The 23,114-nt window shown below is 41.5% G+C and overlaps 1 protein-coding gene across 1 annotated transcript in view; it reads left to right on the forward strand.

The window, feature by feature from the left end:
* Nucleotides 1–23,114, forward strand: part of SLC12A4 (solute carrier family 12 member 4) — a 75,209-nt gene that overhangs the window by 40,180 nt on the left and 11,915 nt on the right. Inside the window, exons 4-17 of the mRNA XM_073307579.1 lie at nt 787–933; nt 4,309–4,363; nt 7,046–7,176; nt 7,745–7,986; nt 10,593–10,807; nt 11,953–12,117; nt 12,218–12,316; nt 13,816–13,873; nt 17,165–17,339; nt 18,249–18,367; nt 18,860–18,958; nt 19,569–19,688; nt 21,237–21,341; nt 22,847–23,015. Of these exons, the coding sequence (XP_073163680.1) occupies nt 787–933; nt 4,309–4,363; nt 7,046–7,176; nt 7,745–7,986; nt 10,593–10,807; nt 11,953–12,117; nt 12,218–12,316; nt 13,816–13,873; nt 17,165–17,339; nt 18,249–18,367; nt 18,860–18,958; nt 19,569–19,688; nt 21,237–21,341; nt 22,847–23,015 (1,899 nt within the window). The remainder of the gene's footprint in view (nt 1–786; nt 934–4,308; nt 4,364–7,045; nt 7,177–7,744; nt 7,987–10,592; nt 10,808–11,952; nt 12,118–12,217; nt 12,317–13,815; nt 13,874–17,164; nt 17,340–18,248; nt 18,368–18,859; nt 18,959–19,568; nt 19,689–21,236; nt 21,342–22,846; nt 23,016–23,114) is intronic.

Genomic DNA, 23,114 nt, shown 5'->3' on the forward strand with positions numbered 1-23,114 from the left:
TGTCCCAAGCCCTCTCCTACAGCCAAACTCCCTCCCGGAGCCCACGCCCCGCACTCGCTCCTGCACTCCGAATCCCTCATGGCCATTCCTCCGCCTAGGAGCAGTAGGGACATGTCACCACTTTTGGGGAGTCACGCGGAGCCAGGTAGGGAGCCTGCCGGCCCCGAGCCAACCGGACTATAAACTGGACTTTCAATGAAGATCAGAAATGGCGGTTTATAGAGCTTTCCGGTTGGTAAAGTGCTGGATAACACAGCTTTTACTGTACAAAGAGAAATTTAAAGATATGGAAAATGTATGGCACATTTCTCAAAGCTGTTTCCAAATCTTTTGGTAGTTGTAACTGGAAACACACTGAACTTGTTGGGATAAACCTGTTCTTTACTTAGATTGTAAGTTTCTTGGACAGGGGCTGGGTTCTTGTTCTGTGTTGTGGACAGCATCTAACGCAACAGAGTCCAGCACCTTGCTCGTAGGTACTACCTCAGTACTAATAATAAATAATATAAATATGTTCAGTTGGTAACTGCTGGAGAGGCGGGGCTGAAATGAAGAGTTAGCATCCTGGTCCAAATTTTTTTGCCAGTCAACCAATGGTTTTGGTTTAAACAATTCTCTTGAGGTTTTTTGGAAGCACAGCACTGTAACATTTGTGCATCTTTTTATTATAATCTGCCACAACATGATGTCATTTAAATAGCTGAAATCTATTTTCCTCTTCTGTGTTCTAAACCCTTATTTTGAGTTACTCAGCGAATGAAAGTTGATGTATGTGTTTATTTTCAGTCACCCAGCATGGGCACCCTGATGGGCGTGTACCTTCCATGTATGCAGAATATCTTTGGGGTTATTCTCTTCCTTCGCTTGACATGGATGGTAGGAACAGCAGGAGTTCTACAGTCCTTCCTGATAGTCTTAATCTGCTGCTGTTGTGTGAGTACATGATCAAATTAAGACACTTCTCATACCACGTGTGCACCTCTTGCAAAGCTTTTACTATGCCCGTCTAAGGGGGTTTACTATACATGTGTGTAGGATTAAGACCAGGACTACACCAGAAACATTTTGTAGCAAAGCAATGTCAATTAGGAGTGTGATATTTTTTGGGTGGGTGTGGGAGGGGATGGTAAACATTACTATAATGGTAAAAGTCCTAATGTAGATGCAGTTTTAATGGTGAACAAGTGTTTTTGCCAGTGTAGCTTAGGCTATGTCTACACTAGACTTCTGCTGGTATAGCTCTGTTGGTCAGGATGCGAAGAGGTCTGTGGCTGGCAGAATCTTCAGCTGTATCAGTGAGTCGGTGCTTTACAGATATGTTTATTTTGCTTGTGGGGGTGGGAGACTTACAAAGTGCAGCTTTGCTGGTATACCTGTGTCCACTTTGCCAGTATAGCATATTGGCACTCCTATGATGGTAAAGCACTTCAGATGCAGCCTTATTTCACTCAGGGAAATGGTGTAACCTCTATCAGCAAAAGTACTTTTTTGCTGGTATAAGCTGCGACTAAACTAGGAGGTTTGCTGGGATAGCTATGCCAGCAAACCTGTTCTTGTGTAGGCCAGGCCTAAGTTCGTTGGGTAGTGAAGAGTGGTGAAGGAAGCCCTGCCATGATCTATGGGAGAATCTACCCTGCAGTGCTAATATAAATTGTTCAGATTGCATGTGCAGTCTAAGCAGTTACGCAGCCATGCTCTTGCAGGAGGGGTTTGGAAATTCAGATCCCGCAATACCGTCCAAGTAAATGTGACAGTAAATGTGTGAAGTCTTACAGAGCTCTTCTCCTTGGCTGTTGTTCAGCTCTTTGGCACATCTGTTACGCTGTACGTGCAAGCCATGCTCATCTCCCACATGAAAGGCTGAAGAGTTGTGAAATCATTGAGTTTTCTGCATTGAGAAAATGACCTTTGGAGGGTGTGACATACCAGGGTACAATACACACTAATGAGCAGCTGTGTTCTGCAACCCTAGCCTGCAAACTTCGGTGCCTTACAATGCTTTGGTTGAAACAGTTCCCACCTGGGCCACTCACAAACAGCCGTTCAGCATGCAAGCCACACCCTGTGTGTCTGTGTGTAACTGCAGCTGGACAGCTACATTGGGTTACACGCCAGCTCTCACCAGCCTGGGTTATACTTCCGGGTGACCCCAACACACCCCCAGTCTTAGATTTCCTCCCCCCAGAATTGTATGTCCTGTACTTCCCAGCCCTGTTCTGGACAGTACAAATTATATAGTGTGTGTTATTTCTTTAATAGAAAGAATATGCACACAACTTGCCACCCCAAATGGAGTTTCCCAGACACTTAAATTTAAACACACCGGATTAGGTAAAACAACAAAAGAGCCACAAAGAGAGAGATTTAAAGAACAAGTAGTGGGGCATAAAAGTCAGAAATGGTTATAAGAAAATAAAGTTAAAATGCTACTAGTGCCTAACTTGTCAAATTATATTAGAGTCAAGCAAAGTTTCTCACCATATGCTTTCAGCTCTCTTATTGACCAAATCCCCTAGGCCAGGACCGCTTCTCCCAGAATCCAGTGAATGCTTTCTTTGTTGCTTCAGGGTGTATGTGTGTGTGCGCGCACATGCATGTGCACGCTTGTACTTTGGGGTGTTTGTCCCTCCTTTTTATAGTTTCAGTCCCCCTCTTGAAAAACATTTCCAGCTGTGTACTAGGAGACAAAAAGTCTGTAGGAAAGGAGTTCCCTGCTGCTTTTCCCTCACTTATTTGAGCTTCCTTTGTTTCCCTTCCTGCTTGATGACTCTGTTTACTGCTTAAATGCAAATTAATCAGAGCATACATTCGTTTGTTTAAGATACACCTGTTTGCCAACCTCAGTTTGGTCCATCTGGTAATAACACCATACAATAGAATCTTATAACTTCAGTGTTGCCACACATATTTTATCAGAACAATACTGATCAACACATTGAGTTTTCAAATGATAACTTACAAGGCATACTTTGTACAAAGATTATTACAGTAGATACTCCTGGGGGAATTCTGCGCCACTGTGCGTGCGCAGAATTCTTGTCGCCCGCAGATTTGTTTGCTTCCCTGCAGAAAAATGACTTTTTGACAGGGATGCAAAGGGAAGCTGCAAAAGCAGTTGCACACCACTCCCTAGCTGCACAGGTACATCGTTTCAGGCACCCAGAGCAGCCAGCGGAGAGGTAAATCACTGCAGGGCTGGGGACACCCCAGCCAGTGGCTCCTACTCTGCGCCGGGATCAGCTGCTAGTCCCGGCTAGGCTGGAGGAAGGGGAGGATGAGATTTCCTCTTTCTCTGCAAAGAGTGGCCCCAGAAACCTCCCCCAGCTCCAGGAAGCTCAGCATCCTCCCCTGCTTCCAGCCCCCATCACTCCTTAGCTGTGGGGGGAGGGGTCACTGTACGGGGAGCTGCTCCCCCATCCATCCAACCCCCGTGCATCTGGACCTCCCATACCCAGACACCCCCACGAAGTCTCACCCCATATACCCGGAACCCCCCAGCCCTCCATACCAAACCCCACCCCACTGAACCTCAACCCCTGCATCTGGAGCCCCCCTGCCTCCGGACCCACACCACTGCACCCAGACCACCCCCCACTGAGCTCCCTGCACTCAAACCTCCACCCTGACGAGCCTCATCCCACTGTACCACCCTGAGCCCCCATATCAAGACCCCCATGCCACTGATCCCCAAATAGCTGCACCCAGATCCCCACCTCACCAAGTCCCATTCCCCCAGCACCCAGACCTCCCTGCTGAGACCCCCACACCCAGACCCCTCCCCTGAGCCCCAACATCCTTCACCTGGAAGCCCCTGCAGAGTCCCATTGCCCTTGCACCTGGAATCTTCCTGCAACAAACCTCTGTGCATCTAGATCCACCCCACATAGACCCCCTACTGAGCTGCCTGCACCCAGATTGTCCCATACAGAATCCTCTCACCCCACACCTGGATCCCCCCACACAGAGCCCGTGTCCCAGATGATCTCCCACCTTCATAGAACCAGTGGCCTGTGCCGCCCATGCCATGCTGGAGTCTCTGAATTTATTAATTAAGAAATAAAACTTGCAGAATTTTAAAATGCACGCAGAATATTTAATTTTTTGGTGCAGAATGCCCTCAGGAGTAAGTAGTGTAAATGGTGTGAATACAGGGGTACGTTCTGTCTCTGTGGGGTAGAACAGAATGCTGTAAATTCATACTTAAGCATGACAACTTTTTCTGTTTTGCTTATTTTACTGTACAGGGAAAGAATTGTATTTTTGAGACTGTTACTTATGTAAATATATCCATTGTCTTGTTCTCCACAGACTATGCTGACAGCCATATCAATGAGTGCAATAGCAACAAATGGTGTTGTTCCAGGTAATTGTAATTAGCAAATTCCTCACTTCAGTCAGAATAGCGTATCTGTAATCCATTTTGACTCACATTTCCTGTCTGTAAGTACAACTGTAAACATGTGCAAATCTGTATGCTAACTAGAAGATTGTGGTTTAATAAATGTAGATTTTTTGTTGCTTTCCGTTGAAATTAGATGAGAAGGCAAACTAATATCCTGACATGTCAAGTGAAGAACTGTATGGTACCTTCTCCAGAATTGCCAACCCCAAGTGTTAAAATATCATGAGCCAGGTGCCTCCCCGAACCCATCAGATTGGCTTAAAAATCATGAGATTTTTTTTTTTTAAAAGTACCTGTTTTTTTTCTTTCTTACCGAAAAGGTATGGGTGGGTCACATTTTCAAACTTTGATCTGCTACCATAAGGGCTAATAACTATTTTAAACAAAAGCTGAGATTCTCCCCATATCACATGTCTCCCAGATTCAGGTTTTTGAGTAACACAGTGACTTGCTAAAATCATGAGTTGGCAACACAGCTTCTCACCTATTTGAGAAACATGTCCTGTACTAACCACGAGGAGTACTTGTGTACTCCAGAGCACTTCAACCTCCCTGGACACACAATAACAGACCTAAAAGTGGCAATTCTTCAACAAAAAAAACTTCAAAAACAACAAGAAACTGCAGAAATGGAATTAATTTGCAAACTGGACACCATCAAATTAGGCCTGAATAAAGACTGGGAGTGGATGGGTCACTACAAGAACTAAAAACTGATTTCCCCATGCTAATTTTCCCCCTACTGTTACTCACACCTTCTTGTTAACTGTTTGAAATGGGCCTGATTACCAAAACAAAAGTGATTTTTCCTCTTGCTGATAATAGCCCACTTTAATTGAATTGTCTTGTTAGAACTGGTAGGGCAACTCCCATCTTTTCATGTACTACGTATATATATCTTCCTACTATATTTTCCACTCCATGCATCTGATGAAGTTGGTCTTAGCCCACGAAAATTTATGCCCAAATAAATTTGTTAGTCTCTTAGGTGCCACAAGTGCTCCTCGTTGTTTTAGCTGATACAGACTAACATGGCTACAACTCTGAAACATGTTCTGTACTGACATATATATCATTGCTATGGTCTCACTGCTATTTTTCTAAGGTTTTTTTGCTTCAGATCCCATCAAGTTGAACTTCACAGCAGATTGAGGGACGATTATTATTTAATGAGGAAGAAAAGTAGTTTAGTGTATACAAAAGGTGAAATCCAGGAATTTAAAATGTAGCTCACTCTTCAGAATGGTGATACTAGCTAACCTTTCATTGGACACTAAACAGATTTGCACTATGTGTAACTTAGCTCATCTGTGTTGTAGCCCGTTGTTAGGGTTCCTTCCTCACTCTGAACTCTAGGGTACAGATGTGGGGACCTGCATGAAAACCTTCTAAGCTTACTTTTACCAGCTTAGGTTAAAACTTCCCCAAGGTACAGATTAATTTTACCCTTTGCCCTTGGATTTCCACTGCCACCACCAAACTTTATCTGGGTTCCTGAAAAAATGGAGTTTGGACACGTCTTTCCCCCCAAAATCCTCCCAACCCTTGCACCCCACTTCCTGGGGAAGGTATGGTAAAAAACCTCACCAATTTGCATAGGTGACCACAGACCCAAACCCTTGGATCTTAGAACAATGAAAAAGCATTCAGTTTCCTTACAAGAAGACTTTTAATAGAAGTAAAAAGAAAAGAATCACCTCTGTAAAATCAGGATGGTGAATACCTTACAGGGTAATTAGATTCAAAACATAGAGAATCCCTCTAGGCAAAACCTTAAGTTACAAAAAAGACACACAGACAGGAATATTCATTCTATTCAGCACAGCTATTTTCTCAGCCATTTAAAGAAATCATAATCTAACACATACCTAGCTAGATTACTTACTAAGTTCTAAGACTCCATTCCTGTTCTGTCTCTGGCAAAAGCATCAGACAGACAGACACAGACCCTTTGTTTTTCTCCCTCCTCCCAGCTTTTGAAAGTATCTTGTCTCCTCATTGGTCATTTTGGTCAGGTGCCAGCGAGGTTACCTTTAGCTTCTTAACCCTTTACAGGTGAGAGGATTTTTCCACTGGCCAGGAGGGATTTTAAAGGGGTTTACCCTTCCCTTTATATTTATGACACCCTTCATTTACCCAGTTTATCTGTCCATATGACTGTTTCTCTTATCTGAAGAGGGTGAAAATATTATTTGTTTTTGAGTCTAACAAATTTGAAAAGAATGGGAAATTGCAAAATAGAATAAGATTAAATACCATAAGCACGCTCAGGATTTCGGTCACTGCAAATTACTCGCACCCACCTGTGCAGTTGTCCCCAACTGTAAAAGATTTAAAACTTTAATCTCTTGAAGCGTTAGTTGACAGAAACTATTAAATACATTTCTGAGGAGGAAACCTGGATTGAGCCAAGATACAAGACTTGATTTAATATCCTGTATTTCTGCTGAATGCTGCCTAGGCAAATGAGAGCTATCTTTGTGTAGTTTGCTATTGTGTAAACAAAGTTATTTCTGGTAAAGATCTGAAAAAAGCTAGATATGCAATTTATTACTTTGTATGAGTGTTCTGGATTTTTTAAAATGTGAAGTTTGTGATAGAAAAATATTCTGGAAAATACCACCTCCCTTTCCTGTCTTGTAGCTGGTGGCTCCTATTTCATGATCTCAAGATCCTTAGGTCCAGAGTTTGGTGGAGCTGTGGGACTGTGCTTTTACTTGGGAACAACGTTTGCAGGAGCTATGTACATACTTGGTGCCATTGAGATTTTATTGGTGAGTAGTAATGCTTATGTGGCAATTCACATGTAGATACTACTGCAGAATTCCTGCCTTATAGGGATAGAGTTATTCTCATTTTGAAGGGGCATAGAGGATGATGGCTTACATTTTCAAAAGTGATTATTGGGTGCCACTTTTATTCTTTTCTAGGGGCCTGACTTTCAGAAAGTGCAGTGTCCATCCTCTGGAAGCCAGGGCCCTTGAAGGTGTCTCATTTTGGGTATCAAAAAACAGAGACTCCCCAAAATCACTATTCACTTTTGAAAATGTAGGTTGAAGTGTGACTCATTCCAAGCCACCCAGTGAGTCAGTGACATAGCTAAGGTTAGTTAATTGTATTATGGAAGTAAAACTACAAAACTGCCCATATCGATTGACTATTCTACAAAGTGAAGAATCCTAGCTCAATGTATTTTGCAAATAGAGAATTGATTTACATGGAAATAAATTTTCGGGGTATGTAATGCTTATTTAAAATTGAAACATGCAATAAGTGGAAGTATATTTGAAACTCTTGTTGTCTTACTGCAGCCTTTAGTTAACTTTTTGTTTTCTATTTCAGACATACATTGCACCGCAAGCAGCAATTTTTCATTCCACTGGTGCCCATGATACATCAAGTGCTACGCTGAACAACATGAGAGTTTATGGAACCATATTCCTCACCTTTATGGCTGTGGTAGTTTTTGTAGGAGTGAAATATGTTAACAAATTTGCTTCTCTCTTCTTGGCCTGTGTAATAATATCCATATTGTCCATTTATGCTGGAGCTATCAAGTCCATCTTCGATCCCCCTGCATTTCCGTAAGTAATCTTGCTGGCTGGGTATGTCAACCTGCAAGTCAGAAATATCTTTGGTTGCCATTTGGAAGCCCTGATTCAATGGAAGTTATACTAAAGTTACCCAGCAAATATGGCAGCACTTATGTGCTATAAAAATTATTTACTTTAGGAATGATAAATTTTATGTTGCAGTGAGCATAGTTCGATAAACCCATGAAACAAAGCTCCTTAGCCTAAAATAAACACACCGTTAACCTTTACCATCTTCAGCCAATTCCACTAGGATAGTGTCTTCTGCACAGGTAGAGGAAGATGGATGGATGTTGACACTTTTTAACCTGTTCCCCCACATACAGAAACAGAGAAGCAGATACTCAAGATACAACATAAACTTTCCTCACATGGCATCAGTTCATTTTATGTTGCAAAGTTGCTTTAGTTCTGAGCCAGAGTACAGTTGACTTAGTCTTTTGTGTTGTAAGTTCAATGCAGGCTTACACTGTACCAGGGAATGCACAGCACCGGCAATGGTAGCAGGGGATTATGCCGTGCAGTTAGGGTAGCTTAATCAGACAAATTTTTCACTTGACAAAAGTAGTGTCATGCTAAATGAGTAGCCACAACCCTCTACTGGCCCCCACTTTGCATGTAGAGCCCAGTCTGCACCATTGCAGTGAAGAGTGGGAGTTTTACCATTGACTTCAAAGGAAGTGGATAAAAAACAAAAAACAAACTCACATACAAATGATCAGGAATAAATTAAAAATACAGTGTTTCTCTCTCCCTGCGGCTTTCTCTTATTTAGCGAATGCTTCCCTCTGCTTGTCTACTCATGCTGGCACTTATGTGGGGCTGGAAAGGATCTTGAGTCAAGAGGCAGGACCATCCCCTGACAGATTTTTTCCAATCTATTATTAAATACCTTCAGTTAGGGGATACCACAATCTTCTTTAGAAGCCTCTTCCAGAACTAAACTATCTTTATAGTTAGAAAATTTCTCCTAACATTTACCTAAATCTTCCTTGTTGGAAACTATTACTTTTTGTCCTACTGTCAATGGACATGGAGAATAATTAATGAAAGTCCTCTTTATAACAGCCCATATCATATTTGAAGACTGTTATCAGGTATCCACCCAAGCCTTCTTTTCCCGAGATTAAACATGGCCATTTTAAAAATCCTTGTCTAATAGATCATGCTTTCTAAACCTTTTATCATTTTTGTTGCTCTTCTCTGGACTCTCTCCAATTTGTTCACATCTTTCCTAAAGTATGGCACCCAAAACTGGACACGGTACCTCAACTGAAATTTCACCGGTGCCAAGTAGAGTGGGACAGTTACCTCCGTGTCTTACATATGACACTCCTGTTAATATGCCCCAGAATTATATTAGCCTTTTTAGAAACTGTATTGGATTGTTGGTCATATTAAATTTGTGATCCACCAGTCCTTTTCAGCAGTACTATTGCCTAGCCAGTTATTCCCCCTTTTGTACTCGTGTATTTGATTTTTCTTTGCTAGGTATAGTACTTCACACTTCTCTTTATTGAATTTCAACTTGTTGATTTCAGACCAATTCTCCAGTTTGTTAAGGTCATTCTGAATTCTAGTCCTGTCCTCCAAAGTGCTTGCAACCCTTTCTAGCTTGGTGTCATCTGCAAATTTTATAAGCATACTTTCCACTCTGTTGTTCTAGTAATTAATGAATATATTGAATAGTACTTGATCCAGGACGAACCCCTGTGGGACCCTATTGTATACACACTCCCCATTTTTCCCCCCTGCCAGTTTGACAGTGAACCATTGGTAACTACTCTAAGTACGGTCTTTCAGTCACTCATGCATAAAAGTAGAGCAAAAATGTTGGCTAATATCTTTTTTATCATGGATTACAGCCACAATGAAACTTCCTGAATTTCTCTTCTCTCCACTCCCGACAAACCAGCTGGAGAAACGTAGTAGTGACCTGATATTCACACTGGTGATCTAGGCTTGGTCAGACTGTACCTCATATGGCCCCATTAGTTTAGTATCTGAGCACTTCACAGTCTTTCATGTATTTATCCTTTGAGCACCCCAGTGACATAGGGAAGTGCTATTGTCCCCATTTTATAGAGAACTGAGGGGGAGAGAGAGAGAGACTAAGAGACTTGCCCAAGGACACAAAGGAAGTCTGTGGCAGAGGAGGAAATTGACCCCCTGGTCTCACAAATCCAAGGCTTGTGCCTTATAATTCTTTCCCTCCATCTGTTCTGCATCCCCCTCATGGGGGAAGGGGCAGTAGGTGGCACATACCTTTCAGATGCTGCTGATCTTCAGAACTGCCAGCCCTACTTGTAGGCAAATATCCCGAGCTGCAGCCTGGAAGTGGGACACTGAGGGGCAATGGAGAGAGAAATAAATATATTTTCATTTTGAATATTAAAACAAAACAACATCAACATATACACTCCTGGTTCTGCTGCCCAGGAGAGTCTCAAATCTGGAACATGTTGTTGGGGAGGAGAACCACTTTAAAATCGCAGTGTATGGAAAGGAAAAAGCTACACTTTCCAAGTAACATCTGATGTGAGTAACCATCTTTGCTTAGTATGTGGTTCTAAATGACTCTCTCATTCCCCTTCCAGGATTTGCATGCTCGGCAACAGGACCCTGACGAGAGATCATTTTGATGTTTGTGCCAAAACAACAATTGTGGGCAATATGACTGTGGCCACCAAGCTCTGGGAACTCTTCTGCCATAGTTCTAACTTAACAACTGATAATTGTGATGAATATTTTCTGCTCAACAATGTTACGGAGATAGCAGGTATTCCTGGAGCTGCAAGTGGCATTTTAAAAGGTATGATACAAAACACGGTTGGATCAAAGGATATCCTCTTGTTAAGAGGCATGTATAGCCGTTGAGGTGGATTGAGCTGTTCTATGCTTGTAGAGAAAAAGCACCAAAGAAATGTAATTACAGTTAAGAAAACCCTTTTGAAGAAAACTGTTAGAATACTGTAGAGTAGATGGTGTTAATCACTTTTCTAGATAAGAGGCTTACTTTCAGTTCTACTAAACTGACTGACTGAGACTGATATTTGCAATAGAAACTCAACAATAGTAATATTGTAGGGCGAATTAACCTGGGCATACTATATAACTCTTCAAAACCAGGCTAAAATGTCTGGGTTGGAGAGCAGTGGTAGGATATTACGTATTCAGATTTATAACATAGTAGATTCTAGCTGGAAGAAGCATAGAAGTGTGTGCATGAGCGTGATTTATGTGTCCTTGCTCTCTACAAACCTACTGCAAAGCTACAGTATATAATACTACAAAATGCTCACTCTAAACAAGAATTAAAGGGAAAGTTTGCTGTGTGCAGGTGATGTCTATATGTTCATAAAGTTCCTATTTAACAAGGAAAATTAGCAGACATACTCACTGCTTATTCCATGCATTGTCGAAGCATTAGTTAAATGCAAATCCATGCAGTGTCATAATACTTCCACTTCCTAAAAAATAAAATAACTTCCATCCAGATATCTGGTCCGGGTTACCTAGGTTTCTTCAGTTATGTACACTCTTTCATTTAATATGCCTAATTTATGGGACAATGCTAAACTTATGTTGCTTTGGTTAGAGCAAGTCTATTTAAGTGGTATGTTAGAATGATATGACATCAGTTTGTTAACTTTATAGAATCAAAAAATAAATGTTGCATAAACCTTTCTAGGCAGTTGGTTTGTGTGGTGATAATCCAAACATGTTCATTGCTCTTGTAAAAAGTTTGCATGAAAATTCGATGGAAACGTTTTCTGTTTTGGACGTTTTGTGTGTCTAGATTTGTAACTGTAGTAACCCACTATGTTTCACTCCAGCCTGTTATTGCTTTGAGTAGATAATTAAGAGTTCAGTAAGTTAGGTTTGGGTTAACCTGTATTTACTGCTCTCTTTTTGTGGTGGTAACTCCCCTTTCCTGCCCTCCTCCCGCCCCCCCAGATAATCTGTGGAGCAATTATATGGAGAAAGGAGAGATACTGGAAAAAGCTGATCATCCATCAGTTGATGTACCGGGGCTGAAAAGCAACCTTCACCTTTATGTGTTTGCGGATATAGCCACTTCCTTCACAGTACTAGTTGGCATCTTCTTCCCTTCAGTGACTGGTGAATACTGGGAAAGGGTTTTGTGCGATTTTTAATTAACTTTCTTTGATCTCTTGTGGTGTTTCCAGAAACATTTTCTTAAACTGAAATCTATGTTTAGGTATCATGGCTGGTTCAAACAGATCAGGAGACCTCAAAGATGCACAAAAATCTATTCCTGTTGGAACAATTCTGGCGATTGTCACCACATCACTCGTCTGTATCCTTTAAAAGTAGAATGGAATTCTAGCACATTGTGACTCAATTGAACTTTTATTATTATTTGTGTTCCTGGTTCATTGCACTGTTTTCAGTTGATTATAAATACTCCTATGATTATCATATGTCAGTGAAAGAACATAAACACTGGTTCAATTGAGAGCATGTAACTTCCTCCCCTTTCTATCTCTTTGCTTTCTAGCTGCTGTTATTTGCTCCTTTAATAAAGCTGACTAGCAGTCAGTGGTATCTTGGGCTGGCAGAATGCAGAGATCCATTACCATTGCCAGCTGGTAAGATGGGGAAGAACCTTAAATGCAGGAAATTCTAGATCACAGTACCTTTTTAAACAAATAGGTTTTTAATTTTGAGTAAAGGGAGGGCAATGTGTGCTGTCTAATAATTTGTAAGCAAATGTCTGTGTAAAAGGGCACATAAGGATCATCAAAGTAGCCAGAGATGGCAAGATATAGTAGCAAGGTTGTTGAATAAGAAATGGAATTGGGGTGGGGACGGAAAGTTAGAATAAAAGGAATCAGTGTAGACCAGACAACTCTAAAATTAGCTGCTGATATTCTGCTAATAAGCTCTTCTGAAAACTAAATGTGAACCAGGATGGCACATGAACTGTAGCTTGCAAGTGTCTTCTGGCACATCTGCCAAGCTGCAGATCAGGGGATTGTCAAAGGGACAATGTACTCCATGTCATACTCCTGCTGTCTTCCAGAGAGCTCCCATATGGCACTTCCGGAGTGGACCTTTTTGTTCCAGAAGTTGTTGTTTGTATGTTGATGTAACGGGACAGTCTGGTGACCGGCTGGCTTAGTGGTCAGGCAGTGGCCTTACAGTTTCTGGCGGCGTAGTCATTCAGAGGGCGTCCCGGCCAAATTGTATGCAGCAGGCCTCAATCCCTCCTTAGTTCTGTTTTTACAAGGGACCATGCAGGCATGGTAGGGCGACCCAGGCCCACTCCACCTGGTCCCCATCCAGGACCCTTGGGGTTTGTCAAAGTGTCTAGATCAGTAATTGATCTACTCCAAGTTACACTTTCGCTGGGTCACATCCTACCAGACTGGAGCTCTTCTGTTTGGGGCATGGTTGCTGGCTTACGCTTCCCTTGGTCTGTTAATGTCCTGTTCAAAGCAGTCTCCTTTAGGGCTTTCAGCTCCCACTGGGGAGTTTTGAAGTGGAAAACTGATTTTATTAAAAACATTAACCATGTCTCTTTAATCCAGTCTTTCTTAAATTTGAATTTTGGAACAACAATTTAATCATATTTGTCTCTTAACTATTAAAGATACATATGTACGTTGGGTGATATTAACAACTCACTGCCCCGCATACCTCAAGTGATCATGATATCTGACTATATAGAGGATACCACTGTATCATAATCATTTGCACAGGGGCAAACATAGAGCTTTAAGGATGTTCAATATAATTGCATTGATTTATCATGTCTAAATAAAATTACCTTCCTTAATGTACTCTGTACTCAAGATTTCAGCAGTGTATTACTATTTGGAGCCTGCATAGAGGGTGTTGTTCTTAGAGATAAGTAAGTAAGATGAAAATATTTTACCTATCACATGGTAGGGGAGGTTGCGCCCTGGCTTTGGCCAATGAATCTTTTAGTCTTTGCCTTCATCTTCACACCTGACTAGAGCTGTCTCTTAGGCATATCTGCATTCAAAATGTAAAGAATACTTTGGACGAATGGGTTCTGCACTTCCCTTTGCTTTGTGTGACTGCTCCCTCCAATCTCTAGCAGTGTAGGGTCTTCAGAAGAACATTTTACCCATTTTGCCTTGCATCACGTGTTGCCTTTTGAGTTCCAAGAGGTACTAGGTTCAAAGATCAATTTCTTGCCATTACAGTTGACTTCCTAGAAAATCAAAAACCCACTGATGTTATCTGAACACTGAACTTCATCTTTGCTCCCTTGTTCTCCCTCTCTGCCTCCTTACTAGACCTGGTGAAATTTTTCCTTGCAAATAAATTATCTGATGAATTCAGCCCTTTTTCCTCCTGAGAAACTAATTTTTGATTCCTCCAAATGTATTGACTATTTGTGAGAATTTGTCTAATAGTTAGGTTTCAGAGTAGCAGCCATGTTAGTCTGTATCTGCGAAAAGAACAGGAGTACTTGTGGCACCTTAGAGACTAACAAATTTATTTGAGCATAAGCTTTCGTGGGCTACAGCCCACTTCATCAGATGCATAGAATGGAACATATAGTAAGACAATATATATACACACACATACAGAGAACATGGTGGCTGACCTTTGTGACTTTGTCTTCACCCACAACAATTTCACATTTGGGGACAATATATACCTTCAAGTCAGCGGCACTGCTATGGGTACCTGCATGGCCCCACAGTATGCCAACATTTTTATGGTTGACTTAGAACAACGGTTCCTTAGTTCTCATCCTCTAATGCCCCTACTCTACTTGCGCTACATTGATGACATCTTCATCATCTGGACCCATGGAAAAGAAGCCCTTGAAGAATTCCACCATGATTTCAACAATTTCCATCCCACCATCAACCTCAGCCTAGACCAATCCACACAAGCAGTCCATTTCCTGGAAACTACTGTGCTAATAAGCAACGGTCACATAAACACCACCCTCTACCGGAAACCTACTGACCGCTATACCTACTTACATGCCTCCAGCTTCCATCCAGGACACACCACATGATTCGTTGTCTACAGACAAGCTCTAAGATACAACTGCATTTGCTTCAACCCCTCAGACAGAGACAAACACCTATAAGATCTCTATCAAGCGTTCTTACAACTACAATACCCACCTGCTGAAGTGAAGAAACAGATTGACAGAGCCAGAAGAGTACCCAGAAGTCACCTACTACAGGATAGGCCCAACAAAGAAAATAACAGAACATCACTAGCTGTCACCTTCAGCCCCGAACTAAAACCTCTCCAGCGCATCATCAAAGATCTACAACCTATCTTGAAAAATGATCCCTCACTCTCACAGATGTTAGGAGACAGACCAGTCCTTGCTTACAGACAGACCCCCAACCTGAAGCAAATACTCTCCAGCAACCACACACCATACAACAAAAACACTAACCCAGGAACCTATCCTTGCAACAAAGCCCGTTGCCAACTGTGTCCACATATCTATTCAGGGGACACCATCATAGGACCTAATCACATTAGCCACGCCATCAGGGGCTCGTTCACCTGCACATCTACCAATGTGATATATGCCATCATGTGCCAGCAATACCCCTCTGCCATGTACATTGGCCAAACCGGACAGTCTCTATGCAAAAGAATAAATGGACACAAATCTGACATCAGGAATCATAACATTCAAAAACCAGTAGGAGAAAACTTCAACCTCTCTGGCCACTCAGTAACAGATTTAAAGGTGGCAGTTTTGCAACAGAAAAGCTTCAAAAACAGACTCCAACGAGAAACCGCTGAGCTTGAATTAATATACAAACTAGATACCATTACGTGGATCCATAACGTGGATTTGAATAGAGGTTGGGAGTGGCTGGGTCATTACACATATTGAATCTATTTCCCCACGTTAAGTATCCTCACACCTTCTTGGCAACTGTCCAAATGGGCCATCTTGATTATCACTACAAAAGTGTTTTTCTCCTGCTGATAATAGCTCATCTTAATTAATTAGCCTCTTACTCCACTTTTTCATGTTCTCTGTATATATAGATGTGTATACTTATTATATGTTCCATTCTATGCATCTGATGAAGTGGGCTGTAGCCCACGAAAGCTTATGCTCAAATAAATTTGTAAGTCTCTAAGGGGCCACAAGTACTCCTGTTCTTTCTAATAGTATAGACAATCTTGGGCCAATGTGATCTTAGCAGATAGTTGTTAAAATTAATAGTTTGCTCTCTGTTACTCGTGGGGAGTGTGGGCACAAGTTGGAGGATAATGTTTTTTATGCTTTGATTGAATGGCTGAAACTTTTTAATCCAGAATGACTGCTCATTAAGATAGTGCATGATCATGTCTGCTCATATGTGGTCTTGCTCACATACGGGTATTTATACGGCTGTTTCTCTTAAATGCTTGTGACCAAAATTCTGCTTGTGAATTAAGAATAAAAAGGGGACATGAACATGGTCAAATCCAAGCAGCCATTTATAATTAGGAAAATGTTGCCATGTTTGATGATCATGTTTCTTACCCTTAGGTTCTTAACCCTGTAAATCGAGTAATGATAGTTATCCTAATGCTGGAATCTGCACACAGCATTTCTGAAAGCTCCCACGAGGATCATCTGTCAGGGGACAAGCAGGGAACTGCTTGTTCATAAAGTTTGGCATGAGGCTATGATCTGGTTGGAAAGGTCTAACGTCACTGAAGCTTTTTGTATGAGTCTGATATTGGGGATTGTACAACCAGTGTCCGTACTTAATGGTGGTTATTGCATGCTAAAAGACTTAGGGCAGAAAAACGTAGGTGTCACTGGTTGTTTAAATAAACAGGAGAGCTCGGTTTCAATGTAATAAGGATGGCTTCTCAGCAGATGAACAGAAACGAGTGCTTGGTTAACAAGGCAGTAGAAGTGTTATCAATAACTTAAAGACAGAAGCGACTTTTCAGATTGTTGTCCTTGGAAAATGGGTGCAACCTTCTTTCCAGTAGTGGTTATCTTGTAGGGGATCGCTTGGGCTACTGATTCAGATTTTTTCCTATATTGCAGTTTTCTGTTCAAGAAGTTGCTGGAAATTTTTGTTAAATAAAATCTAACCTACTTCTTGTTGGCTTACATTTGGATAAGACAGACTCTGTCCAAGTGAAATATAGGACTGGCTAACCTTTCTTTATCCTACAGGTATGGTGATGCGGTGAACAAGAACTTAGTGGTGGGCACACTTTCTTGGCCCTCACCATGGGTCATTGTGATAGGCTCATTCTTCTCTACCTGCGGAGCAGGCTTACAGAGCCTCACTGGAGCCCCACGGCTACTGCAAGCTATAGCCAAGGACAACATTATTCCTTTCCTATGGGTTTGTAAATATTAAAGAACATTCATTGTGCTGTACGCAGCATACACGAACCCCATGACCTAGCCAGTGGGGTAAGGTTATTTTCCTTGAGACTGGCAGAAGGAAATTGGAATATGTAGATGTATTTGGCAGATATCAGAAACCTGATTGCCAAGTTGCAGGATGGTTATACAGAAATCAGGCCACTAAGCTTCAAGTTCCCAGTCCCTGTTCTCAAGCCTACCAGCCCCACTACTAACCCTGCCTACATTTTGATCTAGTGCTAGGAGGGGTGGGACTGCTGAGAATCCTCCAGCCCCTCTCGCTATGAGATATTTGGACCTTGAGAGTCAGTGGTCATCTCTCACCCTTCTTCAGTGTTGCTCCTAGAGTAGGGCCTCAGTCAGGTTTCATGCATTGGAGCAGGAGCCATATCTTCACTTCTTAGTTGCTGTCTACTGGTTGCAGACCACTATTGCCTCTTCTCTGACTAGCTTCTTGCTTAATCTTGTTAAAAGCAGGGGAAGGTTCTTCCTAGAAAGGGGAAGAAAGGGAGATCGGACAAGGATTCCCCACTCTAAAACTAGATTTTTCGCACACTGCCCCTTTTCAAAGTGAGGGTCTGTGCTTAAAATAAAAAAAAGGCAGGTGTGCGTTGAAGGGAGGATTTAGATGAGTATTTTTTGTATCATTAAGGAGTCTGACATCAAACTCAATGGAGTAGGGATTGGATTTAGCGGCTAGCTGGACTTCTGTCCTTGTCCTTCAGTGAAAGATATGAAAATCCCCCGCTGCATGCTATCTTTGAAGTGGGAAATAGATTCTGTTTTAGACTGTTACTGAACATATTTGTAAGCAGTGTCAAGTTAAGCTATGAGTCAAGTGTGATAGTACAAATAAATAATGTTCCTTTTCTTTTTTTTTGTTTAGGTTTTCGGTCATGGGAAAGCAAATGGTGAACCAACATGGGCGCTTCTGCTAACAGCATTAATTGCTGAACTCGGAATTCTTATAGCTTCCCTTGACATGGTGGCTCCAATTCTCTCTATGTAAGGAACAGAGTCACTGTTACAAGATTAACAGAAGTCACTGTGAATTCTGTTAATGTGATTACCTTTTAGAACCTCAATTTTAGATAAATACAATAGGTACTGGAACAGAAGTTCCATTTATTTAAGGACTACAAATGACCTGACATCCATCTTAATTAACATGTCAATTGTCATGCCTCTGAAATATATCATGAGTGAACATTTTTTCTGACAAAGCTGGATTGGGCCTCCCTTTAGAAAACCGTATCATGTTTGGTGCTCAGCAACTGGACAGAAGGAATGTGATTAGATTCATTCGTAAAGAGTCTCTAACCTTTACACCTAATTAGTATTAACAGTTTAGGCCTGTCTTTAGTAACAAATTGGAGGTATAGCCTCTTGTGGCAAAACAGATATTGGTTTTGGTGTTATGTGAGTGACATTCAGACCTTTCCATTTTTACAGTTTGTGTCAAAAACTAACGTGTGCTAAATTGTTCCTTCTCTACAGGTTTTTCTTGATGTGTTACCTCTTTGTCAATCTGGCATGTGCAGTACAAACACTTTTAAGAACTCCAAATTGGCGGCCCCGATTTAAATACTATCATTGGTAAGCAAATGACTCAGTGTAGACTTTGGTCTACTCTAGTCCGTATTCTGTGGTCTACTGAAGGGATTTGGAAGACTGTTGTTAACCCTTCATATGAGGTGAAGAGCTTCCTAATAGAGGGGATGTTAGTATGTGTTTCTGCTGCTGATCACGGGCATGGAGTGTTTCTGTAGGTGGCTTTTGCAGCTAGTCTTGAAGGCACCTCGTTACTGAAATTGTGTCTTGGGCCACCTTTGGGTGGCTGAGAAGATGGAAAGATTCTGCAGTGCCCTGGGGCTGTCAGGAGGGACTTGGTTAAGGCTGCTGGATTTCTTCTATCCATCTGGTAGTAGTCAGGGATGCAGGAAGAAACTCCTCTGTTTAGTGTGGACCAGAATTGTGGTGATTAATGTAGTAATAGCATCATCCCCACAATACAGTATATTACAGCAGTGGTGATGGGAGTTATTGGTTGCTTTTTATTGCCATCTCTTCAGGAGAGAGGATACAGAAGGTGAAAAACTTTAAGGGGGAAAGCAATTAAAATAACCAGTGGGTTTGTAGCAGATACTTCAAGATTTTAGCTCTTTTTCCCCAGGTACTTGCTAATACCTATTTTTTCCCCTCCCAGGGCTTTATCATTTTTAGGCATGAGTATTTGTCTTGCGTTGATGTTCATTTCATCCTGGTATTATGCTCTGGTGGCTATGCTCATTGCAGGCATGATTTACAAGTACATTGAATATCAAGGGTAAGTATTTTCAGAAGGAGCAGGGTAAGAGGAGACTTGGACTTACTTACCCTTTATTGGTTCGGCACATGAATGGGTATTGCCTTGTGTCTATGGTATTCATTTTCTACATGGGAGTATTTTTCCAACTGCTTTGTGGTGATGATTCCAAAAAGAATTTATTAGATCAGGATGTAAGCATCTTGGGTAAGCATCTGCAAGATGTTTCTTGAAATCTGTGTGATAGCGGGAACTGGAGGTCTATTTTGGGCATCTAGTTCCCTGCTCCACTTTACCCTCTTTGACCTTTGACTACTTCTAGCCAAGGAGACCTGAATGCAGCCCTCTCTAGAGCCATTCCACGTGGCTCATAAATTGGTCACGTGGTAAAGGTTTTTAAGAGAGTCTTGGGGAGATAACCAGCACCCAAACTCAGCCTTGCTTGGGATGCATTAGATTACTATTCTCAGTCTCTTAGACTGGTAGTTTGGCCGCATAACTTCATCTTCACAAATCAGATGGTGAAGCACATGGTGTGGTTCATGCATGATGATGTTCCAAGGAAATCTCAACCACAGACAGGAGTGATTTATAATTTGCAAAGTACTCCATTTAGGAAGGAGCAATCAGTTTCACACATACAAAATGGGAAACGACTGCCTAGGAAGGAGTACTGTGGAAAGGGATCTGGGGGACATAATGGATCACAAGCTAAATGAGAGTCAACAGGGTAACGCTGTTGCAAAAAAAGCAAACATCATTCTGGGAGGTATTAGCAGTATTGTAAGCAAGACACGAGAAGTAATTCTTCCGCTCTACTCCGTGCTGATTAGGCCTCAACTGGAGTATTGTGTCCAGTTCTGGGCGCCACATTTCAGGAAAGATGTGGACAAATTGGAGAAAGTCCAGAGAAGAGCAACAAAAATGATTAAAGGTCTAGAAAACATGACCTATGAGGGAAGATTGAAAAAATTGCTTTTGTTTAGTCTGAAGAAGAGAAGACTGAGAGGGGACATGATAACAGTTTTCAAGTACATAAAAAGTTGTTACAAGGAGGAGGGAGAAAAATTGTTCTTCTTAACCTTTGAGGATAGGACAAGAAGCAATAGGCTTAAATTGCAGCAAGGGCGGTTTAGGTTGGACATTAGGAAAAACTTCCTGTCAGAGTGGTTAACCACTGGAATAAATTGCCTAGGGAGGTTGTGGAATGAATCTCCATCATTGAGGATTTTTAAGAGCAGGTTGGACAAACACCTATCAGGGATGGTCTAGATAATACTTAGTCCTGCCTTAAGTGCAGGGGACTGGACTAGATGACCTCTTGAAGTCCCTTCCAGTTCTATGATTCTCTACCTGATGTGTTTGCTTGAAATACATCTTGCAGTTCATCCCTGTGAGTACATTAGGTTGTGAAGCACATCCGTAAATTTGTTGTAAAGTAATTATGACTTCCATGCAAGAGCAAGGAAGATAAACACTGCTGAAATAATACTACCTAGCTCATATATACCGCTTTTCATCAGCAGATCTCAAATCATGTATTCACTAAAATATGTGATTTCTTTGCAGTGCAGAGAAGGAATGGGGCGATGGTATTCGGGGTCTGTCACTCAGTGCTGCCAGATATGCCTTGCTAAGACTGGAAGAAGGTCCTCCCCACACCAAGAACTGGAGGTAGGCATTTTGGATGTGCAAAATGCAGATTTTGCTGAGCTTCAGGTTGCATGTGCAGGGTTCAAAACAATGCCCACAATTTACATGTAAGTAATCTAGCTTGACACTGGACAGGAGCTTTGCTATCTTAAAATACAAAAGAATTTTAAGAACTCAGTCTTTTAATGGGAATCAAAGCACGTGAGTAAGTCCCGCACACTTAGTGTGAAATGCATGCAGCCCATGTAAGATATTCCATGCTACATTAACTACACTGGGGGTGCCTGGCAGAGACAGAGCAGCAGCCTGTCTTGTCTGGGATGTGGATGGTGTCTCGATTCAGGCCCAGTGTAGGCTAGTTCAGAAAGTGGAGTTGGGGAATGACACACAAGACGTGCGATTCCAGGGATGCAGTGGCCTAATATCCTGCAGTAGTGGCACAGAGGTTGCTGATGTGGCTCCATCTTTAAAACTGGAATAGTGGCCAAGGATTTCTCCCTCTAGCCTCTGCACTTCTGCTGCATGAAGCCAGATTACATGGGCAACATGCATTTTGCTCTGAGAGAGCTGAGTTCTACGTGCAGCTGCTGGAAAATAGTAAGGCTTAGGGGGCTGAGAAATCCTCATTAACTGAAAGGTAAGCTTGTACTGTTCCATGACTTTCACCTCTGAAGTGCATAGCTCAATCTAGCTTCTGTTATGTTGCTAACTAGCACTGCTGTATAGGGATATTGAGCACTCCTCCAGCTATTGAGAGGAGTAGAAGTCTACCTTAAATAATACAAACAAAATCCTATACATCATGATATTCCGTTACTCATAGCTGAATGTTGGGAAAGAAAATCCAAATGTTGATGGGTTTCAGAGTAGCAGCCGTATTAGTCTGTATTCGCAAAAAGAAAAGGAGTACTTGTGGCACCTTAGAGACTAACCAATTTATTTGAGCACAAGCTTTCTTTATGCATCAGATGAAGCGAGCTGTAGCTCACGAAAGCTTATGCTCAAATAAATTGGTTAGTCTCTAAGGTGCCACAAGTACTCCTTTTCTTTTTGCAAATGTTGATGATGTCAGACTGAAGTTGCATGTATCTCACATGTCAGAAGAAAGTAAAATTCATTTGTCTATTTGGAATGTAATCTTAATCCCACGTGTTTGGTACATAATATCCATATAGACCTAGAAGGTAGCGTTATTGCATAAATGAAGTATGCAATATATTTTGTGTTGGGCAGATTCTTGAAAATCAGTTTCTGTAAGTAAAATGCTAATGCAGACCACTCAGACTAGTAAAATCCTTTCTTCAAAACCACATGGAAGAAGACTCTCCAGACAGTATTCCAAATTTGCTTTGTCTAAAGAAATAAAATATCAAGTAGTGCACTTCTGGGCATATGGTACAGAGACAGTACTTCACTGTTGTGGGTATCAGTGTTAATGATAAAGCATAATTAAGATAATTAGTGAGGCAAACATTTTTTAAAAAGTTTTATAAGAATAACCCAGACTGCTTTTTCTTTTCCTCTAGGCCTCAATTGCTGGTGCTTCTGAAATTAGATGAAGATTTGCACGTGAAGTATCCGAGGCTGTTAACATTTGCTTCTCAGCTGAAAGCTGGCAAAGGTTTGACTATCATAGGGACAGTGATCCAAGGGAATTTCCTGGAGAGTTATGGAGAGGCCCAAGCTGCTGAACAGGTGCGTGCTTTAAATATTGACATATAATAATGATTTTACACAATTGTAGTGAATTTTTATTAAATTTTGTGGAAACTAAAGCAGGCCCCAGTAAAACAA

This window comes from Lepidochelys kempii, chromosome 12, assembly GCF_965140265.1.
Source record: "Lepidochelys kempii isolate rLepKem1 chromosome 12, rLepKem1.hap2, whole genome shotgun sequence".
NCBI lineage: Eukaryota > Metazoa > Chordata > Testudines > Cheloniidae > Lepidochelys > Lepidochelys kempii.